The sequence below is a fragment of the Pipistrellus kuhlii genome, unplaced genomic scaffold, assembly GCF_014108245.1.
Source record: "Pipistrellus kuhlii isolate mPipKuh1 unplaced genomic scaffold, mPipKuh1.p scaffold_m20_p_9, whole genome shotgun sequence".
Classification (NCBI taxonomy): Eukaryota; Metazoa; Chordata; class Mammalia; order Chiroptera; family Vespertilionidae; genus Pipistrellus; species Pipistrellus kuhlii.
The window spans coordinates 34964970-34985272 of record NW_023425595.1 but is presented as its reverse complement, the minus strand read 5'-3'; the positions used below and the strand labels follow the sequence as shown (position 1 = coordinate 34985272).

Below are 20303 nucleotides of genomic sequence, written 5' to 3'. Positions count from 1 at the left end.
TTTTGGATTGAGGTTTTGTGTGTGTTTTGTTTGTTTGTTTGTTTTTGTAGTTGTCCCAGAGTTTACAACATAAAATTTTAATTAGTAAAGTCTACCTTCAAATAATATTATGCCATTCAAATAGTGTAAAAACCCAAAAGAGTACACCTAATTCTTACCTTCCCCACTGTTCAAATTCTTCATACATCTTACTTTATGCATGTTATAAACCCTAAAACGTTGTTAATTATACATTTTTTTAAAAAACAATTGTTTTTTAGAGCAATGAAAAATCAGGGGGGAAAAGCCTTTATAATCTCCAAGTTTTATGTAGAGCCATGTATTTGGTATCATATTCCTTTAACATTTCTTGGAGTGTAGGAGTGCTGATAATGAATTATCTTAGTTGTATCTGAAGGAGTCTCTTTGAGCTTCAGTTAGGGTAATTTCGATGACCTATCTTCAAGTTCAGTGGTTCTTTCCTCAGTTGTATCATCTACTAATGAGTCTGTCAAAAGCATTCTTTACCTCTGGTACTGTGTATTTTTATTTATAGCATGTCCATTAGACTGTTTCTTATAGTTTCCACCTCTCAGCTGAAACTTACCATATGTTTGTATATGCTATCCACCTTTCCACAAAAGCCTGAAGCACATTAATCTTAGTCATTTTAAATTCCCTCTCTGATAGTACCAACATCTGAGTCATTTCTGAGTCTCTTTCTGTTAATTTCTTCTCTTGACATTTTGTTAGTGGTGATGGTGGTGGTGGGTGATGGGTTTTTTGTTTTGTTTTTCTTGTCTCAAAACCTTTGATTGAATCCTGAACACCAATTGCAGAGCAATAAAAAAAAGGGTATGCTTCTTCTACTTTTAATTTGGGGGTTAAGTCAATATAAGTCTGGTTCCGAGCTATATTTGGGTTTTGTTGCTGCCATGGTTACCTTCAGTGTATCACAACCTTCAAATTTCCTCTAATTTTTCTTTTGAGGATGATGGTGGTGGAGGGGATTATTGTGCTGTAGGCTTTTTTTTTTTTTTTTTTTTTTTTTTTTCCAACAATGCTGTTCTATCCTCAGATTTAGGTATTCCTTGTACATAAGTAAAGGTGCTTACCATGCTCTTGCCTCTCCTCAAGTGGTTAACTACTGTAGCTTGTTATTTTGTGCTTTCTACCCTAGCTGGGATGTTGCAACATCCACTTCCCTCCTCTAGATCTACACCACCAAGGGAGATTTTCCACGATTCTCTGCCCTGCCTCCAACCTTTCTTGTGAACATCTGGGTTAGGTCCATGCAGAATAAACTGGGAGCAGGTGTGAATTGCCTTATATCTGCTATAGGATTATAGCAGCTCACAATGGTGATTGGCAATTTGTTAAGAACGGTAGCTGAATTATTTTACCTTTTATATGGTGGCCCCAACTTCCTCCCAAGCTCTACCAGTGGTGAATCCGTCCTCACATCTGCCTCTCCTTGGAGATGCTGGTCTTTACTAACATACCAGGTAACTTGGTTACCCAGCAATCTTGATTCTCTGATAGCAATTCTGTACATCAGTTAGTGTTCTCTTGTTGTTAGGGTGGAAGGGAAGCTCCTCCAATCTTTCTACGTCCTATGCAGAAGCTGGAAATCAAACCTGAGGATGTTAATTTGAGGCTTTTAAAGCTCTTCTCTGTTCTTTATGTTTTCTTTTGGGTCAGCTATTCTGTTTGTTCAATTTGATTTCCTGCATACTGTTTTCCTCAAATATGTGACGACCATTATTTTTTTCCTTCAAACCCATTAATACATGATTAGATTGCTTAGCATATGTAATTAGTGTAGGTTTTCTTTGACACTATAAAGATTCGTTTATATAAAAGGCTTTACCCCTAAGTGCCAGCTCAGTGTAAGCGGGCAGATCCTATTGACAATTAGGCTTTCTTTCAGAGTACATATGTTGAGAGAAGGTAGTACCTTTACTTTAAATCATTACAACTGTCAAATAAGAGAACTTGACTTTGGGATTGTATAAATTTAGGGCACTTCAGCCCTAAGTAGAGCTGCCTTTCATGTTGTCCCTCTGGGTAGATCGTAAAAGTCCAGAATTAGGCTCTGCTCCACCTTTCTACGCCAAACATTCATACCATGGGACCTAACCAGGTCAACAATCCATTATGTTTAGAAAGCAACTGAAGCAAATGTTATAGGAAGTTAGTCTAAATTCCTAGAGGAAAGAGAATGGGGCAGGAGGCCCAGCTTTCCTGATTGCAGCTCTACCATTCCTCCTCAGTTCCAAGCTGAGGTCTCAGAGCTCTACCAGAAACCCCCACAGCAGCATTTTCCATCTGTGCTCCAGGCTGCAGTTCCTCTCTATTCCAGTTCGTCCATCATATCCACAATCCTGTCTACTTGGTGTCTTTGAAACTGTGTCAAAATCTTTGCCATCCTGATGGCACCTTCTTTTATTTTCACCATCACCATAGGTTTACTCTATGCACTGTCCTATCAATAGGCCCTTGAGGGGGAGGGAAAGCAAATGCACATGATTTGTTTACGATGTTCCAAAACTGCTTTCTGAAATGTTTGTCCCTGCATACAGCAATGTTCCGCTCTACGGTGACCCCTCTGTTCAGCAAGAACCCAAGTCAGGCAATTTTAATAACCAACGTCAATGCTGTCGCCTGTAAATCTAAAGCTAGCAAATATGAATTTCGCTCCCATCAATAAAACAAAACACAGACTCTTGAGCCTCTCTCTCACCAGAGAGTTTGGTCTCAGACTGGCCAATGGCCAGCCCCTGTCAAAAATTATAGTTAAAACCAATAAACTGTCATTCTTCTGGGTTTTCTATAGCAAGTCAGATGACCAAAAAGCAATATACTTCAACTATTTTAGTTTCCCTCCCTGCAGAAATGCCTTTTTTTTTTTTTGCTATGATTTATGATGTTGCCTTTCTCAAGGGTTAATAGATATTTCTTTCTGTAACTTTTATAAAATTGCAATTGACTGTATTTCATTATGATATTTAATATCTAGCACATAAGAAACTGCATGCTAAATTCCTCTCAGAATTTGGTGCCAAGAGAAGACTTTTTTCTCCCTAAAGAACTGATATACTTCCTTATAACAGGCTATGAGAAGCAAATGATACTTTTCATAACTTTACACAATTGGCTCGATAGCTATGAAGGTCAGAGCTAATTTTAGTGCTTACATACAATAGGCAGAGCCTATGGGAGGGCGTGAACTGTACTGAAAAGCCCATCAACTGAGGAAATCAGAAAGATCTGGGCTAAAATTCTACCTGTGCTACTTTAAGGACTGTAGATACGTCTGAACTTCATTTTCCTCATCTAGAAAATGGGAATAATTTCACTTTTATTCAATAATGGCATCGCAACCTTCCCCCATGAAACTCCAAGTGGGCAAAGAAAATTACGTAACTGGCTTGGCTTATTTTACTTTTAAAACAACCACAAAGCACAAACAGGCACACTGTCCAGCAATTCTACAATTTCCTCATGAGTTTGCTTTCCCACTCTTGGAGATGACTACTCCATACATGACCCCAACTTCTTGAACCTCCCCTAAATCCAATACATAATCATCTTACCTCATACTACCCTGACACAAGAGGACTCTTTTACAGTCATACTCACTACCTAATATGTAAACTCACCTGCACCTATGCCATTGTCTTAGCCTTCTCTTCCTATTTAATGGAAAAGTTAATTATCGGATAGGAGTGGGATGGAAGATTAATGGGGGGGTGGAGGGGGGCTCGGAGGGAAAGAACGAACTTATGTAATACTTTCAACAATAAAGATTAAAAAAAAGAAAAAGTCAATCCTCTTCATTTACCGTATTTTTCGGACCATAAGACACACTTTTTTTCCCCCAGAAGTGGGGGGAAAAAGTCCCTGCGTCTTATGGTCCAAATATAGCCTACACCTATACTTTAAAAAAAAAGGTTTTTTACTTGCCCGGCTCTGTGTGGTCTCTGTGTGCTTGCCCGGCTCTAAAATGGTTCTAAATGCTGCTGTTTACTTTACAGGGTTGATTACATGTGTTTATGACTGTGATGTTGGGTTTTAATGCACATAAAATATTTTAGGACACTATTTGTTTCAGAATCTTTTTTTCTTCATTTCCCTTCTCTAAAAACTGGTGCGTCTTATGGTCCGGAGCGTCTTATGGTCCGAAAAATACGGTATATGTCAAATACCTTCTCATCACAACCCATCTCATACACTTTCTTCCTAACAAATTATGTCCTAGGTATAGTGGCCCCTTTCCTGTCCTACAGTTCAGGCCCTTCATATGCCCAAGCTTTTTTACTTGGGTTCCCTAAATTGGTACTCCAAAAATTCTTATTTTGTAAGACAGAGCTCCTCAAGCAAACCTTTTGAGTAATATCAGCAAAGATGGTCTCCCACGTTACAGTCTATCACTGCAGCTTGTTCCTAGTACTTGCCACAATCTGATATTTAGTTTATCCGTTGGCTTCTTATTGACTATCTTACCCACTAAGTAGGTATCTAAGACTCTTCCCTTTTCTCTCTTTACCCCAACATCTGCTTCTACTCCAGTATTTGTCTTGGTGAAGAGTTGTCCAAACCAGAAATCAGAAACTATCCCAAACCCTCTCTCTTCCTCTCTCCTCAAATCTACTAAGTCATTAACAGTAGAGTCTACCATCTAAATATCTTTTGAACCTATATGCTTCCTCCTCCCTTTACATTTCCAATCTGTTTATATTTTAATTATGTATTGTTAGATTACTATATTATAGATTACTATAATAACTTTCTAAATCTCTATCCTCAACTCCTCAAAAAAAAAACCTTCCTAAAATATATATCTAATTTCCATTTTATATTGTGATCGTCAAGACAGTTCTATTTTTTGTCTTTGAAATTTTGCCTAAGTTATTTCAACACTAGAAGCCCAGTGCATGAAATCACACAGCACCACCAATCCACGTGCAGCCCTGCCTGGACACCTGAACCTGTCCACACAGAGCTCCAGCATGCCTGGCCCAGCGCCCACACTCTCTGGCTTTCTCTGGCACCTTCAAAGCCCCACCCTCAGGCCCTCAAGTCACCTCCGCTGGTCCCGCCTTCTCTGGGTACCTCCCTGCTTCCACCCCATCTTTGGAGCAATATGGCTGCTCCACATGTCTTGGTGCCAGAGGAGAGCATGGAAGCCTCCCGCCTGCTGCGCTGTGCTCCTTCCCCTGGCAGGTGGACCACAGGCACTCAGAGTGTGAGCGGTGGGTGGTGAAGGACTGATGAGGGGGGTGCTATGGGCTCTCAGCCCTGTCCTCCCCGTCACTGCATGGTCCCACCTCCTCCGGGTGCCTCCCTGCTTCCGCCCCATCTCTGGAGCTATGCGCCAGCTAATATGCTAATGACCTGATCATTACATGTTATGGTGTCCCAACAATTAGCATATTAGCTCTTTATTAGTATAGATCTTCAAACCTCCCACCATAAACTTCCTTTATAATTTGGTCGTTCTTTACCTCTCTGGACTCTCCTGTGAACCTTAACTCAAATGTGTCCTTTGTTGAAGCCTTACTGGAATTACCTGCAATTCTCTAATCTATTTCCATGACTGTATAAACTGTTCCTTCTACCTGGGAAATCTTGTCTTACTTTCTCCCCCCTAGCTAGTTATCTACTGGTTACTCTTTTAGACTTAGCCCACATCACTTCCTATACTGGGTATCCTGATTTTCAGATGCTCATCTTCTGTGTCTCCATAGCACCTTCTACATATATTAAAGCACACCTGTTGTTCTGTGTCTAACATCTTACAGAGTGCCTGGTTGTTTGCACGTGTCCCATAAATGACCAATAAAAGAACTGATGAAGGCACATGTGCACATTCACACATACTCAGTGCTCTTCCCATTTCCTTTACATGCCTAATGATCTCTTTTACTCCTCTGTTGAACTATCTAATTATAAATGTGTTTTTGGTAAATGCCATTTCTAATGTGTTTTGGGAGTAAGAAGAGAAAAATGTTAATAAACCAAAGTAAAATTTTGTTAGTTGGCTTATCTCTACACATTTATACTTTGCACTGCAAAGGGGGGAGATTAAAATACGATAGTCTGACTTCCCTACAATGCAATCAAGTCATTACTGGAATAAATAATTATAAGCTTCTTACAATCCAATCAATCATTACTGGAATAAATCATTACAAATATATGAAAAGTGCATCATTCTGAGAAGAAAATCTGAGGTTTACTTAAGACCCATATTTATTCTCATAACCACCAAGTTGTCTGGCTTTTACTGCCTTTCACAAGCTGCATACAATACCAATAGCTGAAAGTAAAGAATCTTTAATAGCATAAATTCCAGGAGAAAATTGTCCCCGGGTTCAAAAATTTTTGAAAGGCAGATATTAATAATTTTTAAGGAAGTCTGTTTAGGAATTTCTGTCGAATGGCTCTAAAAACATCAGAACACACACAGAGACTAATAAATTTAAATGTTACCATCATTTCAAATAAATATATTTTGAATTATAAAATTTGTGAGGTGTAATTTTTCAATTTATGACTTTATGAGATAAAAGAAGAAAATTATTACATAATACTTAATAAAATATCTTTACAACTTCAAATAACAATCTAGGGGACCTTTGACAGAAACTCTAAGTACCGACTTAAATATACTATATGAGTCTTCTTTTATTTGAGATGCAGACTAAAAGAACAGACTAAGTTGTTGACCAAGTCAAAATCTAATTAAATAGAACAAACTAGATATATAGTTCACCTTAATTGTCAAACTTTATTATAAAATGACAAAAAAAATTGTAATTGCTGGGAAAGTAATATAAAACATTTCTCATTTTGGTGATAAAAAATTTAACTTTTCATACACTGGAATTGCCAAGAACTGCCAATGAAATCTTATATATTTTACACATAATGTCACTAAAACAATGTATTTTGCTTACCAAAATGAATTAAAGAATCTGTAAAATAGGAGTTGAATATAGCTAGTTTACAGAATTTCAAGAGGTGGGTCCATCAAATGGCTTTCCAGTGAACAAATCAAATGACATTTATAGATATACTTGGGTCAGAGAATCTTACTTTGAAAACTAACTCAATTCATAAAAAAGGTGAACAAATCCCCATCTTTTCTTGCCCCTATCCTCCTGAGACAAGTAGAATCTCAGAGCAATAAGAAATCTTGACTATTTATTCCCAAATTTTGTTCGGTTTGTAAAAAAAAAAAAATAAGTCCAAAAAAGTTAAATGACTCATCTAAAGACAGACTGAGAGAAAAGATCTTTAATTCCAATCTCTTGATTAAGATATGACCAAATAAAAAAAAATCATTGGGAAACTTATTTCACCCATCCTGTAATAAAAAGGAACACACAGAACCAAGTTCTCCATCTGTTAGTCCACAGGCCAAATGGAAAACTAGCAAACCATTAGTCAGTTTATTTGCTTGACACATACTAGAGAAAGGGATAATGATATTATGCTTAGTAGAAATAAGATAAATTTTGGAATCAGAGAAATCTAAATCTGAATTTGGACCTGCTATTTATTTGTGTGACAGTAGGAAATGTCTCTGAATCCCAGTTCTTTACCCCAGGAAAAAAGGCGTAAAAGTTATGATCTCTAGGACTGTCTTAAGAACAAAATGATATCCCATAAGTGAAATATCTGGCATATTACAGTATCTTGATAAAAGTTACATAGGATTTATGTACAATTCAAATACATGTATTCAGCAAGGCTTTAAGTAGTAAGGAATAGTGAGAAAAGCACAGAATTTGGGGACAAAAATCTGGATCTACATCTCAACTTGGTTTCCAACTGTCTGTCTGTAGCTGGCCAAGTCACTTACCATCTCAGTATCTCATATATACAATGAAAGTACCAATATTTGCCACACTTAGCTTTCAGGGCTGCTTTAAGGATCAAATATGGTAATCTTTGTATAAATACTTTCTAAGTATAAAGAACTACATATGTAATTGTTACTATTAAGAAACCAATTGCATTAAAAATAGTTTCTTCCTACAAAGATTAGGGAATTCTAATTTTGAAAAGTTAATATCACTCCCCAGGCACATTATTCTCAGTTCTTGAATTTTATCAACATTTATAAAATGTATTTAGGTTTTACTAAACACATTTCCTCAAGATCAATGTTTCTTACCATTTTCTAAACCAAATTTCAAGCAAACTAATTTAGATAAAGTGCTGTTGCTTCCCAAAGATTTGGGGGTTAAGTTAGGGCAAAAGATCCTGTAAACCAACATATAATTATTTAATGTAAAGGTTATCCTGCTTGGGACACTAATGAAGGGAAATCTGTTTTATATTAAATGCCATAAGTTAAACTACTAATATCTGCCAGAAATGAAGATATATACATTAATAAACATTAATATCGAAAAGTTCAGCTCATGACCCAGCTGGAAGTTGCTGTAGACCACAAGTTGTGAACCACTGCCTTTGAGGTATGGGAATGAGGAACTTATGGGTATGGAGTAACAAGGCCCCTCAGAGTAATGTGGTCACTCAGCAGCATGAATAAAAATTATCTCTTTTGCTTTTTCCAATAAATCATCCTGCTGAAATGAATTTTATAAACAAAAACATAAAATACATATCAGGCACCTGGCTTCTTCCAAATGTTTACACAAATTAATCCCGATGGCACTGTTATGAGCTGCTATCCTTACTGCACAGATGTGTGTAAAATTCCTTTATGGTCATTCAGAAGAATCAGTAGCAAAGATTAAATATCATGTATTACTGACTTGGTATCCTCATTGAGCTCTTAGGCTAAGAATCAAGTGCCGAAATAAGCACCGAATGCCAAAGAGCAGTCTTACTAAGAAGTTATTAGTAATATTCATATTAACAAACCATTTTACTACTGGTTAGTAAACACACTACATCAATGTTGCAAAAGCAAGTGAAAAATACATTTTTCTCCTTTATGTTATCAATATCAGGGACTCAATTGCTTTTAAAATATTTTAACTTGGCTCAAGATTCATTAAATACTAGATTTAATTATAAATACAATTGACTTACAATGTAAATATATAAATAACCAGAGCGAATGGTGCAGCTGCAAGGCCATTACCCTAACATTAACAACTGTTAATTTGTCCCTAAGAGTTTTGGGGAATTTTTTCTTTGTATATGAAATAAAAATCATTACCACTGAAAAAATCAGTTGTATTTCTAAATATCAGCAACAAGTAGAAAATAAAATTTAAATATGTTTACAATAGAATCATAAAACATCAAAAAAACAAATAAATTCAATAAATCATGGGAAACATCCATATACCAAAGTTAATTTCAGTGTTTTACAAAGAAGACCTAATAAAGGCATTCTGGTTTTAGAAGACTCATTGTAAATCATATGTAATGATTGGTAAATATATTAAACGTAATCCTATGAAAAATCCAAGCAAGATTTTCTTTTCTGTGCAGACATTCATATAAAAATGCAAAAGGATAAGAATAAAGAAGGTGATCTTGAAGAACAACTAAGCAGAATAATTTTGATAGCAAGATCAATTATAACTTGAGAGAAATTAAAACACTGAGATAATGGCAAAAGAATAGGAAAATAGTTCAATGCACTAGAACAGAGGGTTCTGTATTAGACATGCCAGTACATGGTCACCTGATTTATGATAAAAGTGAAACTGCAATGCAATGGAGAACAGACGGTTTTCAATAAGTGGTGACTATATGAAAAAAATGAATCTTGACTCTTACCTTACATCATACACACACAAAAATCAATTCCTTATGTATTACAGATATACATGTAAAAAGTACAATAGTAAATCACTTAAGAGAAGACACAGAGGAAGATCTTTGTGACATTAAAGTAGGCAAGTATTTCCTAAATTGTTCACAAAAAAAGCCTTGTTAAAAAAAGAAACTGATAAAATGGAACATTAGTTCACATAAAGGTATCTTATATAATAAAAGAGTAATATGCAAATTGACCATCACTCCAAAACACAAGTTGGCTACCCCCATGTGGACACAAGATGGCCGCCACAAGATGGAGAACAGGGGAGGGCAGTTGGGAAGGACCAGGCCAGCAAGGGAAGGCAGTTGGGGGCAATCAAGCCTGCAGGGGAGGGCAGTTAGGAGTGACCAGGCTGTAGGGAAGGGCAGTTAGGGGCAATCAGGCTGGAAGGGGAGCAGTTGGGAGCCAGCAATCCTGAATTGTGAGAGGGATGTCCTACTGCCTGTTTAGGCCTGATCCCAGATGCTGACAAGGCTATAGGACAAGAGACAAGGATACAAGACAATACACTGCTGGGCTAAAAGGAGATAAACTGACACAACCACTTTAGAAAGCTTGATCCTAGGTTTATATCCAACAGAAATGCAAAAACAAAAACAAACCAAAAAACCTTCATTAAGAAACATGAACTATAACATTCATGGAAACAATATCTATAATAGTCCTAACCTAGAAATTGCTAAAATGCCAAAAGCAAGAATAAATTCATATTCATAGAATGGAATACTACCGACAGTAAGAAAAAACTAAGACTGTATTACATGCAGGTAGAAATGAATTTTACAAACAAATGTTGAAGTAAATCCAGTACATAAAATGTACATATTATGTGATTCTATTTGTATAAAGTTCAAAATTAGGCAAAATCAATGTTTGGTATAGTAAGTCAAAGTGGCAGTTAGTCTGGCTGAGATATACAGAATTGAAGGGAGCATCAGGAAATATAGAGTGGGTGTATATATTTGTATATTTTTCTGTATGAATCTTCAAAATACTTCAAAAAAAGCTTTTTCAAAATATTTCAAAAAAGTTTTTAAGTTATATCAGCGTGTTTATACAAAGATGACAATTTGAGCCTATGAAGAAAGGAAAGTGTAAATGTGAGGTAAGACGATCTGCAAGGTGTTTTTACTTACCTTTGTCCTGTAATGCAATTTGTTGCTTATGTAGTATTGCCATCTCCCGTCCCAAAGCTTTCTTCTGTCTTTCCAGTTCATTTCGAAGCACCAAAATATTTAATTGCAGGCACTCACTTTCTTTTTTCTAAATAATTAAAAGCACAGAAAAATTTATTAATATAAAAATCATGGCTATGAATAATTATACATTGATAATATTTCAAAATAAGTAATGGTTTAAAGCACTTTAATACTCATCTAATTTATCTATTCAATAACTTAATTATAAGCACCCATAATTTTAATGAAAAGAGTACAGGTGTACGAAAAAGAGAATAAGTAAATCTAAAGTCTGGGGTCAGTTCTTTCTAAGAACCTAAAAGACGCTACAAAATACCTAACAACCCTTTCCTAACAACAAAACACAGTAAGACAAAAATGAATATCAGAAAAGAAGTGGGAGTTCTCAAAATGTTAAACACAGCAGTCCCACTTCTAGGTATGTACACCCAAGACAACTGAAAACATATCCACACAGAAACCTGAATGTGAATGTTCACAGCAGCATTACCTATAACCACCATAGAGGAAACAATACAATGTTCATCACTGATAAATAAAACATGGCACATCCATGCAATGGAATATTATTTGGCAATAAAAAGAAATAAAGTGCTGATATATGCAACAACATTGAAAACATTATGCTAAGTGAAAGTCACCAGTTTAAAAATGCCACAGACTCCACTGATATGAAAAATACAGACAGGCAAATCCAAAAAAACAAAAAGTAGATTTCCATCCTTCCCAAACTGAACCAAGATGTTCTAATATCTATCAGTGGAAGCCATATGTGGGAAATCAAAGCACTCCTACTCCTACTCCTCCCAGCCAGGTAAATATCAGTAATATCAGTGGAGGTCTAATGGAGAGCTGTAACTCCAACTGTACACACACACACACACACACACGCACGCACGCACGCACACCAGCTGGATGTCAATGGGACTATTACAGAAACAGCCATCTCAGATTTCCCTACAGATGAACCATAAACTTCTTTCCATTTACATATGTGGAATAAATTTTAAAATTACATAATAAACACTCTGAACAGAAAACTTCAAGATTCAGAAGGAAAAAAGAAAATGCTCCAAAAAAGGTAAACTGAAGAATGAAGAAGAATCTCATAGTGAACAGTTCTCAAGTGAAACTCAATGGAAGGAATTTATTCAGTATTTTGAAGTCAATGACAAGTTTGAACTTCCTGTTATAAATTAAAAAAGAAACACGCACACACAAAAACAACAACAACAACAACACACACACACACACACACACAAAAAACACACACACACACATAAAAACCCAACACTGAGAAGCATAGATCAAGCTGTGGAAAAGTGTAGAATCTTAAGAAGGCTGAAGAACTCATCAACCAACTAGCTACCCAAAAGTTTGGTGTAAAAATTACCAAAGAGATTGCTTGCCTTAATATTGATTGAACAATTGTAACAAATGTAACAGTCTAATGTAAGATATTAATAACAAAGAAATTGGAGGAGAGGGGAGAGAACAGGAGACATGGAAATTTTCTGTACTTCCTGCACAATTTTTCTGTAAACCTAAAACTATTCTAAATAATTTTTTTAAAGTTATGGAACTATACTTCCAAAAAAGTCAACTTTGCTGAATGTTCATTTAATAAAACAAATCTTGGACACATCTACAAGAGACACAATTAATTTTGCTAAATAAGTTTGTTAACTATCTTTCCATAAAAATACTTCCCACTTAAACCTATAAAACCAAGGTTTGAATTTTATTCAGACTTCCTTTTAATCTAGATTTTGCTAGACTCCCTTGTCAGAATTTACCTCCAGATAAAATCTGAAATCCTGCCCCCACAATGAATATATATATGTGCTTACATATATTTGCATTCATATGCAAGTACTGCATTTTAAATAAATGTGATTTTTTTCTCCTGGTGTTTGTCAATAGTGTTAATTTTCCACAACATAAATCTTACCGAAATAGCAATTTGGCTGTACCTAATAAACTCTTGTCTCTGTCCTAAAATATATACCAATTAAAATATAAAAGTGAAAGTTCATTCATTAAATAAACTGAATAGGTTACTAAGCCATGGGATAAGCTGGTAGAGAACACTAAAAGTCAGCATCTTTATTTGATTCACATACAATGAGGAATCATGGGCACTCAGCAAGATGAGTAATGGTATGGTCTTGTGGAAGGAATGGGCATGGAAAATGACTTTTGGCAGTTGTATATAAAGTACTTTATAGTTATCACTTCTCACCCAAAATGCTTTCTTCCTCATCTCTGAAATACTGATTCTAAACAGATGGCATGAGCTGTTAAAAAGCATTTAATCCAGGAAAACAAGCAGAGAAGCTTATTTCCAATTATCATTATTCTATTTGACAGGAAAACTCTATGAAATATGAAACGTTCCTAATCAATGTCTCCTGAACAAAGCAAACATTTAATGAAATGCCTACTACGTGCTTTTAGATAAATAAGAAATGATTTCTGCTTTCTAAGAGCTTGGGTCTACTGGAGACAAAAGCCATTTTACTCTGCCAACCTACTGTAAAAATCAGACAAAAGTCAAATAGATGGCTTATCATTAAAGAAAAGAGAATCAAGGAGCAATTTGTTTCTTGTCAATAATGTGATCAGGAAGCCCTAAGGTGTTTTTAGATCACTGAGGAAATAAATATGTAAATTCTTAGGAAGCAATCTTTTTCCACAAAGAGATAAGTATTCAATTTCCTTAACTTAACTTTTCCTACAAAATATATAAACTGAACTCTACCTGAACAGGGAGAAAATATAAGAAAAGAAAAAAACAGCTTTTCAGAGAACACAGAGATATGCCAATCTGCTCTGCTACTCCAGAATACACACACAATTAGGATATGTTTTCTAAAATAAAAGAACTGAGGGTACAAGTTAATCTAAATACTGGAAGGCATATGTATAGTGTGTTTGTATTATGGTCCATGTGCAAAAACTGGCCCATTTACAAAAATATATCAAGTCATTCAAAACCAGGATTGTTGGCTTTAATTTCTGATGAGTAAACAAACCCTGACCAGATGGGATCTGATTCTGATCCTTTCTAATGCATCTAAGGCAAGAGCTCACATAGCTTAATGTTCCATAAGTATCTTCTAATGGGTTTGTGCGTTCTATTTATCTGTTTACTCCATCTATAGTTAATTTCAAATGTGCATCTCCAATGAATCACTTTTAACTGGATTTTAATATTTTTATACAACACTGACCTGGAAAATCACAGATAATTCATCTCTTTGCAAACACACATATTCCTAATATGGGTCTTCACAGATACAGGATGGGCAAGGTTAAAAGTTCATTTCAGAATGACAGACTAATGATATATTAAAGGAAACAATTTTGTTCTCATAGATCCCTTCTGAGCTATTATAAAAAGCCTCAGGGAAAAGTTCTCCAAGCATGGTCCAGAAAACAATTAGGGTTCCTAAGACTGTTTTATTGTCTTTGACATCAAAAATATTTTTCATAATACTAAGCCATTATCTCTTTTTTCACTCTCATTTTCTTTTAACTGTATATAGTGGAGTGTTCCAGATTTGTGATATCACAATAGATAGATTGCAGAAGTAAATGTGAAATATTATTGATCTTTTATTAACCTAGACATTATCAATAAATATAAGTTTTCGAGGTCTTTACAAATTCTAAGTATGTAAAGAGGTCTTGAAGACACAAGATTTGTGAATTGGGGCATAATCATCTATATTAGTTTTCCTAAAAATTTGAAAGTAATTGACAATCTGAAAAAAAGTTGGCAGTTGTCCCATAAGTCAACAAATTTACTTCGGTCATTTTTAAGTTGTTTCTATTGCACCTACATCTACTCAACCACCAAGAACGGGGGAAACGTCCTTAGATACTTAATGCAATTCATTAATTTCATAAATTCATTGGCACTCGAACTTGGGTCCAGCTAGGAAGATAAAGCAATAAGTGTATCATAACAAGATGTCCAGAGTTCTGCTTCTAAGAGACGGTCCTCCCATAAATAATAGCTATAAACTGTAGATAAAATACAAAAAGCTACCACCTAAGAGTTTGGGAATCAAAGGCAGGCAGATTTCAGAGGAGACTCAGAACCTGGTGCAGGCAATCAACATGCAGTGTGAATTTGCCCTTTTCTGTGGCTTTTTAAAATATATATATTTTTATTGATTTCAGAGAGGAAGGGAGAGGGAGAGATAGAAATGATGAGCCCTAGCTGGTTTGAGTGTCAGCCTGTGGACTGAAGGGTCCAGGTTCAATTCCCATCAAGGGCACATGCTCGGGTTGCAGGCTTGATTCCCAGTAGCGGGCATACAGGGGGCAGCCAATCAATGATTCTCTCTCATCAGTGATGTTTCTCTCTCTCTCTAACTTTCCCTTCCTCTTTGAAATCAATAAAAAAAAAAAAATTTTTTTTTAAAGAAACATCAATGATGAGAGAGAATCATTGATCCGCTGCCTCCTGCCTGCCCCACACTGGGGACTGAGCCGCCACCCAGGAATGTGCCCTGACTGGCATCAAACCATCACCTCCTGGTTCATAGGTCAATGCTCAACCTCTCAGCCAATGCGTGCTGAGTGTCCCATTTTCTGTATAACTATCTTTCTGGTCACAGGAACCAAGAGAAAAAAATAAGGCAATCAAGGCAATCAGAAAGAAGAAAGCCAAGAACAGACACCCAAATTCTGCTTAAATTCAATCTGTCTTTGAATAAATCCTATACCCCAAACACACGAGGCAAACATGCATGTTTATTATGCTTAAGTGTAAAAGTAGTGAACTAAAATCTGAGCCAATATTGAATGCACCTTAAGCCTAACCAAGTTAACTATCTGCTAAAATAAAAGCATCTATATTCTTCACAGCAAAGTAACAAAAACCAGAGATTCCACGAGATTATATGCACAATGTCTCAGATACTATGCAATATTACCCAGTATAAGATAAGCCAGGAAAATGTGACTTACTCTTTAGGGACAAGACAACAAACATATGCCAACCCTAGGATGACCCAGATGTTCAAAGTATCAGACAAAAACTTTAAAGCCACTATTTCAAGATGCTAAGTAAGAATAAGTAAAATATTCTCATAATGCATACAAAGATAGTAAATTTCAGCAGAGTGCTAGAAAACATTTAAAATCCAGAAGGCTTGTGCTTCTAGTAAAAATGGATAGGAAAAAGAAACACTGCCCCAATAATTTTACCAGGCTACTACAATCCTAATTCCAATCTGATAAAGTAATTTAAAATACTGCATTCCAATATTCCTGATAAATATAGGCATAAAACCCTCAAATTATTACTATATCAAACCCAGCAAGATACAAAAGTATACTATATATCAATTGATTCAGATTCATTCAAGAAATGCAATGTGAAATTAAATCAATGTAGTTCACTATAATAACAGAATCATGGAGAAAATAACTTTTTCAATAAATGCAGAAAAGGCATTTGACAAAATTCAACATTCATTCACAATAAAAACCCTCAGAAACTAGGAATAAGAGGGAACTTCCCAATAAAGGACATGATTAACATTGTATGTATTTAATGGAAAAAGAATGAAATAGCTTTCCCTATAGTCAGGAACAAGGAAAGTATTTCCACTTTTATCACGTTTATTCAACATTATAACTATATGTCTTGGCTACTAAAATAAGACAGAAAAAAAAATAATAAAGCACAAAAAGCCATCCAAATTTAAAGGTGCAATGGTTTACATAAAAAATTCCAAGAAATCTACAAAATAAATATCAAAACTAAAAAGTTAATATAAGATTACAAGATGAAGTTTAATAAATTGTATTAAAATATATAGCAGCAGAAAATAAAAGAGAAACAAAAATAATCCCATTTGTAAACATGCCCCACCAAAAACTCCCAATCTTGGAAATAACTCTAACAAAAGATGCACAAAAATCTCTACAGTGAAAGATACAACATATTATTTAGAGAATTAAAGAAAAATCTAAATAAGAGGATATGCTGTGTTCATGGATTACAGAATTAGATAGTTAGGATGCAATTCTCTAAAAATTGATCTATAAATCCTTATCAAAATTCTAGCAGGCATTTTTTTTTTTTTTTTTGTAGAAACTAAGTTAATTCTCAAATTCACTGGAAATACAAAGAACCTGGAAAACTGAACGGAATTTTTAAAAACTAAGTACAAAGTTAAAGATTTTGCTCTATTTGGTTTTACGACAATGAATCTAAAATAGCAAGACTATAGCGTTTGTGAAAGATAGACATATAATTCAATGGGACAAAATGGACAATCCAGAAATTGATATCCTATATAATAAAATGGCAGAACGAGTGGTTGCTACGATGCACACTGATCACCAGGGGGCAGACACTCAATGCAGGAGCTGCCTCCTAATGGTCAGTCTGCTCCCACAGCGGGAGTGCGGCTGAGCCAGAAGTAGGGTTGTGGCTGGTGAGCTCAGTGGCAGGAGCCTCTCCTTCCTCTCCAGCAGTGGGGGATGTCTGCCTGCTTAGGCTCATGGGGAGCGGGCCTACGCCAGCAGGTGGACATCCCCTGAGGGTCCCGGGACTGAGAAAGGGCACAGCCTGGGCTAAGGGGACCCCCCCGCCCCACCCAGTGCACAAATATCATGCACCGGGCCTCTAGTACTCATATATGATCAATTGATTTTAGACAAATATTATAAAACAGTTAAATGGGGAAAGACTAACTTGACATGGATCAGAGATATAAATGCAGAGCCCCAAACTATAAAACTTCTAGAGTAATACACAGGAAAAAATTTACATGACTTTGGTTTAGGCAAAGATTTCTTATAAAAAACACAGTTAATAAATTTTGTTTTATCCTCATTCAAAGATATGTTTGTTGATTTTAGAGAGAGAGGAAGAGAAACATCCATGTCAAAGAGCAACATCAATCAGCTGCCTCCCATACTCGTCCCAATTAGGACCAAACTCTCAACCTTTTTGGTGTAAGGTGCTCCAACCAACTGAGCCACCCGGCAAGGCACATAAAACAAACAAACAAACAAACAAACACACTGGTGGGTCTCATCAACCTTAAAACTTTTGCTCTTTTAAAAACATCATTAAAAATACGTAAGGGAAAGCTACAGACTGGAAGAAAATATTCATAACACACATACCAAAAAATGACTTGTATCCAGAAAAAAAAAAAATTCTCCCTTCCTCACTCTCCACCCTGAATAAAAGATGAACTTTAGTTAATGATAACTTCTCAATACAGCTTCTTTAATTGTGAAAAATGTTCTATGTATAAGATGTTAGTAACAGGGAAACTGGTAGGGGTGGGGTATATGAGATAACTCTCTGTACTATCTTTGTAATGATTCTATAAATCTAAAACTCATCCTCTCTCACCCTAACAGAAGATAAAAATCCCATTTACAAATGAGGGGGAGAAATCTGAAACTACATGTAAACCAGAAGTGAAAAAAGTAAGTAAAAAGATTGTAAAGATCAAAGCCAGGTTTCTCACTATCGGAAAAGGATGCTACAAATAAAGTGAGGGGGGAGGGCTAGAAGAAACCCTGTGGTGTTAGAGTTTAATATATTCATATAAACTCATGTTTATTTTAATATATATAGAAAGATGCTTGTATGTATCGGCTCTGTCCACTGAGAGAGCCTGGCAGCAGTTACAAATCCAGTAGCAACAAGCACATCCAGTGTTCAGATCTTGTTTCTAAATACCATTATCCAATGAAACTGGTGAAAGGTACATGGAAACTCTAAACTTTCTGTGCAAGTTTTCTGTAAATCTAACTAAAGAGCTTAATTTTTTAATGGGCAAACATATTTGTATTACTAAAGAAATAAAAGTATTTAAACCTACACTTCTTAAGAGACATGAGTGACCAATAAAGATATTTAAAAAATGCTCATTATAGCAATCTTATATAATAAAAGGCTAATATGCAAATCAACTGAACAGCAGAATGACCGGTGGCTATGACACGCACTGACCTCCAGAGGGCAGACACTCAATGCAAGAGCTGCCCCCTGGTGGTCAGTGTGCTCCCCCAGGGGGTAGCGCCACTCAGCCAGAAGGCAGGCTCACACCTGGCGAGTGCAATGGTGAAATGGGGGTGGCGGGAGCCTCTCCCACCTCTGGAGCAGCACTAAGGATGTTGACTGATGGCTTAGGCCTGCTAAGCTGTTAGTCATACATCCCCTGAGGCTTCGCACTGCAAGAGAGTGCAGGTCAGGCACCAGGCCTCTAGTGTAATTATAAACAAAACAAACAAACATTCAAAAAAAAAACTACACACCCATTTGAAATTAAAATAATTGAGCTCTTAAATGAAATGGACAAATCCTTGAAAAACAAACCACCAAAGATCACTCAAGAAATAAGTAATGCCCTGGTGAGTATGCTCAGTGGCTGGAGCGTCAACTGGGGCACCAAAGGGTCATGGGTTCAGTTCCCTGATCAGGGTGGGTTCAGGAGACAACCAATAGATGTATGTCTTTCACATCAATGTTTCTCTCCCTCTCCCTTTCCCATTTTCCATCCCTTCCATTCTGTCTCTGAAAAACAATGTGGAAAAAATTTCCTAGAGTGAAGATCAACAACAACAACAAAAAAGTAAATAATTTCAATAATCCTACAAGTATTAAAGAACTGAATTCCTAGTTCAAAATCCATGAAGTAAACTCCAGACCCATATGGCTCCATTGTTAAATTCTATCAAACATTTAATAATTATTCCAATTCTATACATATTCTTCCAGAAAACAGAAGAGGGAATCCTTCCCAATTACTTGGTGTGACCAAGATTATCCTGACAACAAAAGCAGACAAAAAGATTACAAGAAAACAAAAGCACAGACCAATATTCTTCATGAATATACTAGATGCAAAAATCCTTTAAAATTTTTTAGCAAATTAAATTTAGTCATACACAGAAAAACAATAATTCATCATTAACAAGAGGGGCTTTCCCCAGGAATGTGAACTTGAATTAACATTCAAAAATCAAAGACAAAACAACAGATACAGGAAAGGCATATGACAAAATCTAAAACATATAAGCAAAAATTCCAGATGACAACTGCAGAAATTTCATGAGAAACATAATTAAATGCCAAAAAATTATGTTGGATATTGATATAATGTGAGAAGATGACAAATCTTTGAAAGTCATCAAATATAAATCCAATTTCTTTTTTTTTCTTCTTTTTTTAAAATATGTTTTATTGATTTTTTACAGATAGGAAGGGAGAGAGATAGTTAGAAACATCGATGAGAGAGAAACATCGACCAGCTGCCTCTTGCACA

At 35.8% G+C, this 20303-nt stretch overlaps 1 protein-coding gene across 5 annotated transcripts in view; it reads right to left on the bottom strand.

The window, feature by feature from the left end:
- UVRAG (UV radiation resistance associated) overlaps positions 1-20303 on the bottom strand; it is a 261973-nt gene that overhangs the window by 143721 nt on the left and 97949 nt on the right. For all 5 annotated transcript variants that reach the window (XM_036426266.2, XM_036426267.2, XM_045577909.1 and 2 more), the window contains one exon: positions 10930-11056. In XM_036426266.2, the coding sequence (XP_036282159.1) occupies positions 10930-11056 (127 nt within the window). The remainder of the gene's footprint in view (positions 1-10929; positions 11057-20303) is intronic.